Source organism: Scardinius erythrophthalmus, assembly GCF_964197995.2.
Source record: "Scardinius erythrophthalmus genome assembly, chromosome: 15".
Lineage (NCBI taxonomy): Eukaryota > Metazoa > Chordata > Actinopteri > Cypriniformes > Leuciscidae > Scardinius > Scardinius erythrophthalmus.
This window is the reverse complement of record NC_138235.1, coordinates 32309878-32323540: the sequence shown is the minus strand read 5'-3', so window position 1 is coordinate 32323540 and position 13663 is coordinate 32309878. Positions and strand designations below refer to the sequence as shown.

The 13663-nt window shown below is 36.4% G+C and overlaps 1 protein-coding gene across 1 annotated transcript; it reads right to left on the bottom strand.

Moving 5' to 3' along the window:
• Positions 1 to 639: 639 nt before the first annotated feature.
• On the bottom strand, positions 640 to 13621 carry gdap1l1 (ganglioside induced differentiation associated protein 1-like 1). Its single transcript, XM_081385960.1, has 6 exons — positions 13439 to 13621; positions 7213 to 7405; positions 4123 to 4296; positions 2343 to 2437; positions 2128 to 2242; positions 640 to 1121 (listed from the first exon to the last, which is right to left on the bottom strand). Exons 1-6 carry the CDS (start codon positions 13616 to 13618, stop codon positions 778 to 780), a joined length of 1101 nt encoding a protein of 366 aa, XP_081242086.1. The 5' UTR covers positions 13619 to 13621; the 3' UTR covers positions 640 to 777.
• Between the last annotated feature and the right edge of the window lie 42 nt (positions 13622 to 13663).

Below are 13663 nucleotides of genomic sequence, written 5' to 3'. Positions count from 1 at the left end.
CAGTTCCTTCAACTGTCCGGAACATCTTTCACGCTGAGAGACGCACCTGTATCCGCCATGTTCAGCACTGAATGAATGACAGAGTCCCCGCTGTAACAATGTGCAAGGTAAATAAGAGGATGAAATCTAGTGGAGAAGATTATAAGATTAACATCAGTCAAATATTGTTAAAGCAACATTAAGGAACTTTTCCTCTTCGGTCGCCCTACAGGTTGGAAACGGAATTGTCCATTACCAGGCTCAGAAAATGTTTGCATCGAGGGGGCATATCGGCCGAAAAGACGGCGCTTGCGAGCACCCTTCTGAAACCTAAAATTACAAATGGGACACCCTACGGTCTTGTGGACTTAACAGAGACGCGCACTCGGAGGCCATTGTAAGACCGCAAGTGCATATGAAGTGTGCCATTTGGGACAGGGACTTTCTCAGAAATTGCTTACTGCACCTTTAACAAACATTATTTTGGGATTTAAGTTCATAATACACTTTGGCCATTGTGCTATACCTTATAATCGAATATAGGTGTCCTAAATGTCAGAATGTGTAGTGTTCTGACATTTAAATCATAAAAACAAAAAAATGAAGGCATCAATTACCAGAGAAGGTGCTGTTAAGAAGAATTCCTAGTCTTGGAATGTTCTCATTATATATTTATTTAAGTATTCACCCTAGTAAGTAATAGTGTTGACCTCTGTATATTGTCTTGATTTTCCTGTTACCGAAAAGTTCAACCATCGCACAGATACACAGACACAAAACACTACAAGAGCACATTCACTACATGTATTTCTTTTTTAAAAACCAATAGGCAAAATAGCCCATCCCCCCGAGAGAGCCCATTAAGAAGGACGCCCCAAAGAAGGACGGCGGCTTCTTTTTTACCATTCGGAATGCATTGGGTAGAACTGCCGAGAGCAGGGTCGTGTGGATGTCCCCCAACACCTTGCGGAAAGCGTAGCGCTTCTGAACCCGCTCAAAAAACGACTGCAGGTTCGGCCGGCTCCCGTCCTCCCAGTATTTCCTTGAGAGTCCCAAGAACTTGAGCCTGTGCAATGTGGCTCCAAGATAAATATCAGCTAGTGTAAAAGTAGGTCCACAAAGCCATAATTCACATTTTTGACCTGTGTAGACAGGAAAGACAACTTGTAGATGTTCTTGAAAAAGTAAGATCATAAAACAGCAGTTCTCAAAGCTTATGTTTCTAATGTAAACGAACACAGAATGACAAATGTGGATTCTTGTGATTTACATGAGATAAACAAGAATAACCTGACAAAATGCATGTTTAAAAATACTTCTTTTTTAATGATAAAATCCAATAAAATAACATTGTTTTAATTAAAGTAACCTTTGAAATATTTTAATTTCATTTTTATTAATGTTGTTTTGTCTTAATAAAATACAAAATACTTTTAAACATGATCGTAATGGTTGAAATATTAAAATAAGGTTATTAAATAAGGTGATTTTATTTTATTATGGTTATATATATATATTTTTTTTTTAATAATGCTATTTTTTAAAGGGATATTTCACCACTGGAAAGATGAATGTGTATTTAAATTGGGTCATTTATGAAGTAGAAAGTGAAATTATTTTAGAACTTGGTGCCTTCTAGACTGAGAAAAGACTTTTAGCAAAGCTCATGTGGATGAAAGACAGCAACTCCCAGAATGCAATGCTTCGCTGCCCTACGAGGCCACTCCCAAGCCACGCCTACCAGTTACAGAGGGCAGTGTCGGAAGAAATGATACAACTAGGCTACTAGTTGACTCGAAACTGAAAAGACGCAGTTTTATCGTGAGATCCCCCTATGGGCGGGTTGAAAACATGCGGAACTAGCGCCTACTACTGGCTGTAGTCTCTCGTCTCTGGCCAAAAAAGCCTCCGATGACACAAAATTTCGATTTTTGCGTCATCAGAGTTTTTTTTTTCCAGACACACAATACAGAAATCTCTGGTCTCAGGCGTACAAGAGGGAAGGAAGCATGGTCATTTGAAAATACTACCGGGTTTCTACTGATACAAAGCTTAATCCTAATTGGTGAAGTATCCCTTTAAAATAAAATCAATTAATTTGTTGAAATTAAGAAAAAAAGAAAAAAAAAACGTTAACAAAAAACATACCTTGATATTCCAGTTTTCTTTTCTCCAGCTCTGCCTCTACTTGGTCTAGCACCATTGCCAACTCTCCAAGAATTTTTTTCAGGTAGTTCACATTGTCGTGGTCTAAGATCTTAGCCTACCAAATGTAAGTATTTAAGATCATGACAAGCTATTATTTCATTCTCAGATTAAGATATGACTGCCCATAATATATGCATGTAAAACTGCTAGCTTACCATGAGCTTTTTCTGCTTGGAGAGGTATGGCTCTGTCAGTTGGGGTTCCTCATGGTCCAACTTCATCAGTTCAGATGCTGCATTGGCCAAATGTCCTGAGAGCAATCAGAGCAGAATGTCTATGTCAGTAAGAGAGCTTTCATCTGGTTACATATTTACATCATAAAAACCCAGAAATCTGTAAAGTTCCCCAGGTATTTTGGCCTTAGGAATTCCTTCATGATGAGTTATGTGTACAATAGTTAATACTGTAACTGTCGTGTGAACTGGCACTATTTTCTGCAAAGTTTTAATGTTCCTGACAAGCAATTAAGGGATTTAATAGGACTTTACACATAAAATCAAAGCAGTGACTGTGATAAACAACACCTATCAAATAGACTCCTTCCAAGTTGTAAACCATAAAAGAGATTTATTTGCAATTATGCTGGGTTTCCATAACAATTTATTATGCTGCAGTAGATTGGCTGGACCAACTCTTTGGCTTGATTTACATTACACTGGCACATTACGTAATAGGTGAGCATTGCGGGTTTACACTGGATTTAATATCGTTGAACTCAGGGCAACAGAGCATTAGAGCATTTTAGTGAGAGGATGTCACTTTACAGTCAGCATTTGAGACAGCAATTTGCTGCAAAACGTGAAATCTGAGAATTAAAAGGATTCCCAGACTAAGCAGGTTTTGCAAAGAAACTGAATTTGCTTTCTTCACACTTAAAAATAAAGATTCCAAAAAGGGGTTTGCTTAATTTATTTCAATGGTCCACTTTAGACATTCTGCTAACTATAAATAACTTTGCAACTGCATGTCGACTAACTCTCATTAGAGTATAAGCAGACTGTAGTAGACTGTTAGGTTAAGTGTTAGAGTTAGGGTAAGTAGAATAAATGAATATGTACTTGTAAAGTCACTTATAGTCCGTAGTAAGTGCACGTCTCAGAAACTGATTGTTTCTTTTTTGTAAGTGTGCAGAACATTTTAATTAGGGATGTGTCCGAAGATGAATACTGTGTTCGGAAAGGAAAGGAGGCATTCTACGAAGTCCCTAAAGGGACATGGGGATGGAAAAAATACGAGATGGGAGGAAAAAATATATATTCAGTGCTTTTGTGTTCTCTCAGGATTATACAGTTGGGTAATTTTATTGTATATACAGTAATTTGTGGGCATCAGGGAGCCACTATCAATATGCAAGGTTTTGAAATCGCTTTTGAATGAATGCTCGCTGTTTACTTTGACTTTTTAAAATTCGTGATCACACATACTCTGTGTATAGGGAGCATTAGATTCAGTACTGACCACACATTTTACAAGATAAGATATTTCTCAATGACGCTCAGGATCTGCTGCACATTAAATCCTCTGTCAGTCCTCTCTCCTTACTATCTTCAAGTGATAAGTGACATCTGATGTACTGTAATGTAAGCGACTACTGTAGCAAGCCTAACCATGTCCCTTTAGGGGCTCCGTAGAGTGCGTTACTCATTGTTCGTGCCTTTCCGAATTCGGAGTTAGGCTTCGGGCACATCCCTAATTTTAATCATCTAAAATCTAAAGATTTTAAATCTAATTTGAAAATTCCAAAGAACCTTTTGTCCAATGGAAAGGATCGATGGATGTTAAAGATCCTTTATGGAACCATAGATGTCAATAAATTGATGCCATAGATACCTTTATTTTTCAGAGTATACATATTCCACAAAATAAAAGACATTCATTGCAGTTTTGTACAGTATCTCTAGAATTAATGGTGCACTGAATTGTAGCATCACTTACTACGTATTTCAGCGGTGGCGTACTTTGGGATCATGGAGTCAATTGTGAGTTCAGGATGCAGGATGCATCCATGTGTGTAAGCATCCATGGGCAGTCCATCCAGCAGCTCACGGTACTGCTGTACCCTTTCATACATCAGAGTGCCTTCATCCGGAATCAGCTGGGCTACTGTGTCTGAAAGAACAAAGAACACACAAACGAAGTATTTTAATGTACATTAATATACCCACGACTATTCTGATCTGGCCATATATCCTGGCCGGAGAGGTGTGAATGTGTGCAGGGTTAGACAAAACATGAATGAAGAAATTCTGAGGCACATATGAACAAAAATATCAGATTTGGGCCACTTTTGCCTGCAGTGAAGAAAATAGAGAAAACAGACCAAATGGATGCTTAGAAGATGTGAATAAACATCAGTTAGCATTTTAGAGTCTTCTCTAAATAAAATCACATGGCATGGTCTTAAAAAATATTTACTAAAACACAGAGTTTTAGAAATGTCATATTCAAATGTGAAATAGAACATGATAAGACGCAAGGTGCGTTTAGTTTCTAAACAGCAACAAGGTCAATTTAGTTGTCATAGGTCAATTTTGTGCAATTTGATGGACTGTCATCTATTTTAGTTTGGATATGCCATTTTTTTTCTTTTTTTTTTCTTAAAAGGGGGTGCATGTTAACAGGTGCACTTTTCTAAATTGGTCAATGATTCACCTTTCATACAAAAACAAACATATAGTCAAAATCAAAGTTTGGCTGGTCAAATTTCATGCCCCTTTTGGTAGATACCTTTTTTTTTTTTTTTTTTGCAAGCCACTGATATTAAGATGAATGAAAAATGTTAACAAAAAGCTTTTTTAGATATTATAGACATCTCTGTCTCTTGGTGACCAATCTCTAGACTGAAGAAGTCAGTCAGATAGAGAATAAAAACAAAGGGGTATCCCATTTTACACCGCTCTGCACCTTCAGCATGCTGACCTGCAGCTCTCCAAGCTCACTGTGGAAGATCAATTAATCCGATAAAAACAGTATCAAAATATCTCTCTGTTTCTCTAGCACACAAACAGCTGAAATATGCCATATCACCAAGACAAACAACATGAAAATCTGCATTGTCACTAAGGGGCTGTTTACAGGACACCATTTTCAAATAAGACCGTTTTAATGCGTTTTGGCTGTTCATTTGGGGCTTCATTTGGGACCTGAAAACACACACTTATGAAAACAAGTTTCAAAGTGCAATTTTTGAAAACAATACCATTATTGTTTCTGTGTAAACTATAAAAACACAAATTTGTGAAAACGGTGACATCATGCACATGCGTATTACGCGTTCAGTCAATAGGTCCGTAGTGTTTCTTTACAAAGTGACATCGCCAACTACTGGCCTGGCATGAATAATACAGCGGTTTTAGTCATTTTGGCCGATCCGTGTAAACGGGGAACAGTAGCGTAATCTAGTATAACACGTGGTTCTTAAGAACATAAACGCATTAACACCATCCACAACAAAAGAAAAAGAGAATCATACTGTAAATATGTAAAGCAGGTTTTTACATGTCATGCAAAATGGTTTATGTACTATATTTATACATTCAGAGTATTAGGCTTTATTTTAGTGTCTGCAATGCACTAAATATTAAACTTTTGCATTTACTTTAGCCTGAAACATTTAACATATAGACTCAATTTGAATTTAGTTTTTTTAAACAATTTTCTTTTTTTACAAGTTTCAAGATGTATTTTTGGTCAAAGATCAAATGTGCAAATGTTAGTCAAATAGTCAGTGTTCAAAATGAAAATCAAGTTTCATGTAACAGATTTATGACTAAAATTATATTGGTAATACATTTGTGTTGAAAACACTCCCACACTCGAACTGTGAAGACATTCAAAATGACACATAGTCATACAACTGTGTGTGAGAGAAAATGGAATGCACTACAGCTTATAGTGATTTAGTGATTGCATTGCTTAGGCATATCTTTAACTTTCTACACACAAGAAGAAGAGTGCATATTAGACTAAAATTGAGGATGGGCTCTGCTTTTAACAGCAATTTTCAAGGAATAAATGATAATGAATACAATTTGAGATTGTAGAATTTCCAAAAATATACAAATATATACACGATTTAAGTTAGAGAAGAAATGTTTACTGCCCGTAAAAAATCCTACCTGTAATAGATACAAAGTTGCCATGCAGCTTTACTTATGTACAATTTAAATATTTTTTACTATTTTGTGTCAAAAAAAAAATGCATACCATAGAGCAGGGTTGTCCTGCTCCTGAAGGGCCACTGTCCTGCAGAGTTCAGCTCCAATCCCAATTAAACACACCTGAACCAGCTAATCAAGCTCTTACTAATTAGGGCTGTGTTAGTCGCCCCTCTACCCTTAAATAGAGCACTATTTAAGGGGACAGCCATTAGTAGCGGAGTCCGAAACCATAGTGGACGTTATCGAGTGTACTCATTCAATCCCACAATGCACTGCAGTAACGAGTGTCCAACAGATGTACGCTCAACGGCTAGAGAATACCCATAATGCACTGTCAGAGTCGCGCGCTAAATGAATCCCGCGTCTCGCCAGAAGATGGCGCCCACAGATGAATCATACATTTTCCAAACCACTGGTCCAATGTGGCTATGGCGTAATATCATACAGGTATACATTCCTTTTTAATTGATTATTATTATTTTTTATTAATGCTAGTTTCCACAACAGAGTTTAAGATTAATCTTATCATTACTACTGGAGCTGCTTCAGTTTCAATAATTATTAAACACAACTATGCAAAACGGTAGACACTCGGTGTCTGAGTTCGCTCACTCGTTTTCATTCACTCATCAAGTGGACTTTAGTGGACTAATGTAGGAAATGGTGAATGAGGGTAAATGCGATTTCGTACACAACCTGGGCATACTAGAAACTTCCAGGCAGGTGTGTTGAGGCAAGTTGGAGCTAAACAATGTATAGGACAGTGGCCCTCCAAGAGCAGAATTGGACACCCCTCCCATAGAGCGTAACAGTAACAAGCAAGGTATCTTTCTGCAGTCATGAGTAAGTGGTTTGTCAGCCATACCTCCGACAAAGTTGGTCTCTATATAATCAATGATTTGGTTGTAGTCACTGACGATAGTGTCTCCGTGGATGAAAACTGGCACTTCCTCCCCTAGGTTGAGCCTCATGAACCAAGGCTCCTTGTGCTCAGTGAGAGGCATACTGACATCCCGTTCTTCACACAGCAACCCTTTCTCATTGATCACCAGACGCACCTGCCAGAAAACACACACATGACATCATCATGACATCATGCTGCCTCAAGACGGAGGGTTTTAGAATTTTGAAAAAGAAAATGTCGTCATTAAAACTAAATATCAAACACTAGAAAATTCTTTGTTTTGCAGTTCAGCTTTACATTTTCAGTAGTATTATTTGCTGATAATATAATCTGAAATGAAGACAACTGTATTAAATAAAAGCATTCTCACAGTGGTCTGAGACATTTGGTCCCACTTCATGTCGGTTACGTACAACGCAAACCAGTTGAGAGATTTTCCACTGTATTTTTTTCAACGTTGTACAGACCCTTTCCAAAAAATTAGAATATCATGGAAAAGTTAATTATTACCATAATTCCATTCAAAACGTTAAACTTCCATAGATTATAGATTCAGGGTCCACAACTTAAACGATTTCAAGTATTTAGTTGTTTATTTGTACATAATTTGGGCTTCCAGCTCATAAAACCCACGAAAACAGGATTTCAAAAAATTTGAATATTACATGAAATCACACAGTAATTACACAGTGATACCGTGGTCATTGAACCAGGTTTTGGTTCTTTTGGCAGTGTGGGCAGGTGCAAATCCTGCTGGAAAATGAAGGAAGCATCTCCATAAAGCTTGTCTGCTGAAGGAAGCATGAAGTGCTCTGGAAATGCCCTGGTAGACGGCTGCGTTGAGTGGACAGCACAGTGGACCAACACCAGCCGATGACATGGCTCCCCAAACCAACACAGACTGTGGAAACTTCACACTGGACTTCAAGCATCTTGGATTGTGTGCCTCTCCATTCTTCCTCCAGACTCTGGGACCTTGGTTTCCAAATGAGATGCAAAATTTGCTCTCATCAGAAAAGAGGACTTTGGTCCACTGTGCTTTATTAAATCCAGAGTCAACGCAGCCGTCTACCAGGACATTGTCAGAGCATTTCATGCTTCCTTCATTTTCCAGCAGGATTTGCACCTGCCCACACTGCCAAAAGAACCAAAACCTGGTTCAATGACCATGGTATCACTGTGTGATTTCATGTAATATTCAAAAAATTTTAAATCCTGTTTTCGTGGGTTTTATGAGCTGGAAGCCCAAATTATGTACAAATAAACAACTAAATACTTGAAATCGTTTAAGTTGTGGACCCTGAATCTATAATCTATGGAAGTTTAACGTTTTGAATGGAATTATGGAAATAAATCAACTTTTCCATGATATTCTAATTTTTTGGAAAGGGTCTGTATATATTTGACAATCATTAAAAACAAAGTTTGGAAGGCATTCGGGTTTTAATTAAATGTCTGGCTGGCCAGCTGTAAGAAATTAGATTAATAAAACATCAGATTGCTTTTATCATCATGTTGTTGTTGTTGTTATTATTTGGCTCTAAAAATTGATAACCAATGTAACATCTTACTTTTTTCTCAAGTTTTAAACTGCCTGTTTGTATAAAAAAGTGACTCTCTACACTGGAAAAAAGTTTCAAAGGGCTTCTAGAACCCTCAATTTTAAAGAACCAGATATGCCAAAAAGGATAAATGTCTTAAACGATTGCATAACACTTTCATGTTCATTTTTCAAGTGATGAAGTATGTTTACAAGCTGCTAAATTCAAAACATTGAATTCAAATGAAAAATTAATTCAAACTAAAATGTTCCTATGATGGGAACCCCTAAAAGGTTCATGATCTAAAGCGCCTGACAGAATCCTTCAAGATTCTATAGCTATAGAACCTTTTCTTTTAAGCATTAAAGGTCTACTGCAGTAACTATAGCAACTATGCATATAGAAACTATATTAATAAAACATAACATGGGAATATGGGAAAAAAAGCCTTGCTGTCTGTTCAGAGATTTTGTATCCTGAGCCCTGACATTCTGGCATTAAGCTAAACAACACAATATGATTCAGATAGTTATTTAAAGAGACCATATAGGCTACTTGCTTAGTATACAATAGGCATCCGGTTTTCTTCTGGTTAGAAGAAGCATTAAAGATACAATCCTGTCTCATTCTACAAAATCAGATAAATCGATCGAGAAAAAACAAGGAGCGCTGACTGATGAGTGAAAAGCATCAGAAGCTTGAGCAATGCCAGGTTGTTTTCAGCTTTGACTGTCTGAGGCCTGGGAAGTGTTGAAAAGCCAATAGACACATCTGATAAAGCACTTCACAACAACTGTGCAATGTCTGGATTTGAACAGACACAAAGTAATCAACTGGGAAAGGCTCAGCCAGCATTAGCCTACAGTTTGCCATCTTGCTCACGCCACACGTATTCTCACAGAGTGAAAAAACATGCGACAATGCGCTGTCAATGGGTCACCTTCGATATGAAAGTCTCAGCATTAAAACTTTGTACATTTTATTATGAAATTCAAACAATAAATACCGTTTTGGCACTCTTAATGTCGCAGTAGAGCCTCAGTTCAAGCGAAGCGGTGAACCGATCTTCACTGATATCTACCTCAATACTACTAGTTACAGTAAAAAATAAACATGAATTAACATCAGAGGGTATGTTGAAAGAGCCAGTACAACTTACTGAAATGTATCATGTCTCATAGTCGCTCAATCAGTGTGTCAACCACCACGGATAAAACATTATAAACAATGAGTCAGGTAAGGTTACATTTACATCAAAAAAGCCATTTATTGACCATAAACTGTAGCCTAGTTAGCAAGAAAAATGTACACTTAATGTACACTTATTACATATTCATTATATTTTTACTCGAATACCATTACAATGTATTATCATAATGTTATTATAATAAAAAGAGCCTTATATGCAATTGTCTACAAATCAGTTATTAATTAAAGGAGAACTCCGGTCAATTTTAACATTGAGCTCATTTTTTTGTACATTTGGAGTGCTGTCAATACAGAGAACAACGACAAAAATCGGTGTTGCCTACACCGAGTTATTCTATTTTAAAAATTTGCACCCTGTTGACTTCAATGGGGCAAGTACTAAACCTGCTTTTAGCCTCTTAACATCCTTGATGTGTCATTACAAGTGCACAGGTCATGTGAGTGATTCCTTCTGAGTGAACGCGGGTGAATCTGACTGCAGTAGATGTAAAAGATATGTATAAAAATGATGTTATTTAAGCCAGCGCAAATACCTGTGTTTACATCCTGTTTTCGGTTGAAGTCCAAAGTAGTCGATTGCCGAGTTCACGCGCATAGGTTTAGTTACCTATGATCACACGCGTGAACTCGGCAATCGATTACTTTGGACTTCAACCGAAAACAGGATGTAAACACAGGTATTTGCGCTGGCTTAAATAACATCATTTTTATACATATCTTTCACATCTACTGCAGTCAGATTCACTCGTGTTCATTCAGAAGGAATCACTCACATGACCTGTGCACTTGTAATGACACATCAAGGATGTTAAGAGGCTAAAAGCAGGTTTAGTACTTGCCCCATTGAAGTCAACAGGGTGCAAATTTCATAAAGAGGATAACACGGTGTAGGCAACACCGATTTTTGTCGTTGTTCTCTGTATTGACAGCACTCCAAATGTACAAAAAAATGAGCTCAATGTTAAAATTGACCAGAGTTCTCCTTTAACCTTTAATAATAATGTACCAGCTGACAGTTCCCTGTGTAGTTTACAACATTAGATTTTTTTTTCCTTGAAGAAAATGTATAGCTTACTATATCCATGTATATCCATATGAATATTGAATCGACACTGAAATAGAATCGCAAGCTCATGATTTGAATCACTCACTCCAAGCTGAACTCAAAAGTTAGCAGCCCCGGCTTACCCTTTTACAGCTTAATCAAGAGGAAACATTGATTCAATGCCATTCATCACAAAACAAACTCACAACAAGGCAGCGATATTGGAAGGTCAGCAGCACTAATCTATTTTCAGAGATGACAGGGCTGTTTTGATGCTCATCTCCAGTAAATGTTCTCCAATTAATATTTCTATAAAAAGGGAGTCAAAAAGTAATTGGCATCAAGAGAAAAACACTCAGTGGTGTGAAGCTTTCCCATGTTTAACTGTATTTCTCAGTCTGCTGGTAAGTAAATAGGAGATGGATTTTGGCAGGTCATTGATTTTTTGCTGTCTGTAACTACTGTAATCAGCAAAATGAATCACTTCGCGATCTGAGCCTCACCAGCGTTTTGGTCAATTTAATATTGTTGTCAGGTGTCAGGTTTAGCTTAGGTAACACGTGACATTCATTCAAATCATGCAAACAGCAACAGCAGACTGACTGTGGAGAGAGGCATCTCTTGAACAACAAATAATAAGCCTCACACCTGGTGTTATTCCACCAAAAATGGGGCCTTTTCCATTCTTCCAGTGATTTTTTTAAATGGAAATCTTATTAGAATAAACAATTTATCAGACAAAGAATGTCTTTAAGTCTTAAGATTTTGCGTTGTGGTATCTCATGCTACGTTTAACATTTAATATATGTTGGAATTTGCAATGCCTTTAAAAAAGGGTTGACGGTCATATTTAGCCATTTAGCCTCATAGCCTCAAGGTCATGACACTACAAGGTGTTTACTAGAAAGACAAAACACAGTTTAACGCTTATACATACATATATAGGCCTATATATGTTTCTAGTCCATATATATATATATATATATATATATATATATATGTATATATACAGTGTATATATACAATGTACACACACACACAGTTTGATTGGAAAACATTCTATCATATTTCATATCCATATAATAGTGTGTTTGTGTAAATGTGTGAAATGAATATTGTATTTATTTATATCTATATATACATGAATGCATTTATTTCTAAAATATGTATTTATTTATAATTTAAAATATGCACAAATGTATAGAATACATATAAATATATATAGGCTAAACATTTAAAGCAATAATATATATGCGCAATTTGATTTGAAAAACTACTATATCATTTTGAATTAAATTGTGCATATATATAAATATATATACACCTAGGTGTGTATGTGTGCATGAATATATATATATATATATTTTTTTTTTGATCATTTATGATCATTTTTATCAAGCTTGTATATTTAAGTTCAATAATTTCACCTAAATGGCAATGCAAATTACCTATTAATTGTCATTTAAGTGAAATGACTTAACTTAAATATACAAGCTTTATAAAAATGATAATTCTAGAAGAAAATTTAAGATGGCACTTAGAGGCTTTTGCATCTGAACTCTTCATATATATATATATATATATATATATATATATATATATATATATATATATATATATATATATATATATATATTATAGTGTGTGTTTGTGTAAATGTCTCATATTTATTACATATATATTTGTCATATATATTTATTACATTAAAATGTGCATATATATATAAATATATATATATATATATATATATAAACATTTCAAAAATAAATTAAATAATTATAATATATAATACAGCAGGTAGAAGATGAAAACACTGGCCAAATAAGATAAATGTACTCTTTTTTTGTTTGTTGCTGATATGTTAATAAAAATGCCTATAATAACCCATTAAAAGTTGGTGCCAGTTTTATTTGTTAAAGTCATTGCATACACGTTCGTGAAGGACACATTAGACCCTGACTGAGATGTGCACGAAGCAATTGACAGCAGAATACGAAATCACCGTTTGTTTTTCACAAAGCTCCCTCATTTTAATGAATAATTTAGAGTTCCATCATCCTCCAGAGCAAAGCAACACGCAACTCTTCAACACTAGCTTTGTGCCCGTTATATACAGTTAAATCCGCTATTTATTTGCCCATAAATCAATCTGAGAGACAGTATGCATAGAACTGATCGATGATATTGGGATGCGGTTTACTTAGAGCCAGTCAAGTCTAAAGCTCCATCTTCAGCTGAGGTTTCGTAATGTCTTCACACAGGACGGAACAGACAGGTAGGCCAATAAAACACGCGTCCACCCAGAGAAAGCGCAATATTATCTGTCTGGCAATACTGGTCCCACTGCATAGTATAGGTTCACCCACCATTTTCATGCTGTGTTTTTCCTTACCTTTTGAGAGCTGAAGGACTGAGTCCAGTGATACAGAACGAGCCGGTCTTTGTTGTATGGCTTGTGTTCTATCGTGGGCTCTTGACTCTCCTCTCCGTCTGTGATTTTACCATCTTCGTCCATGGCTGATATGGGCCACCAGCTACAGTTGGTGGGAGTAACATTGTTGGAAGACGCCATGACAGAGGATTCTGTGCGTGTGAGAGAGGAGCAGAGAGAGAGAGA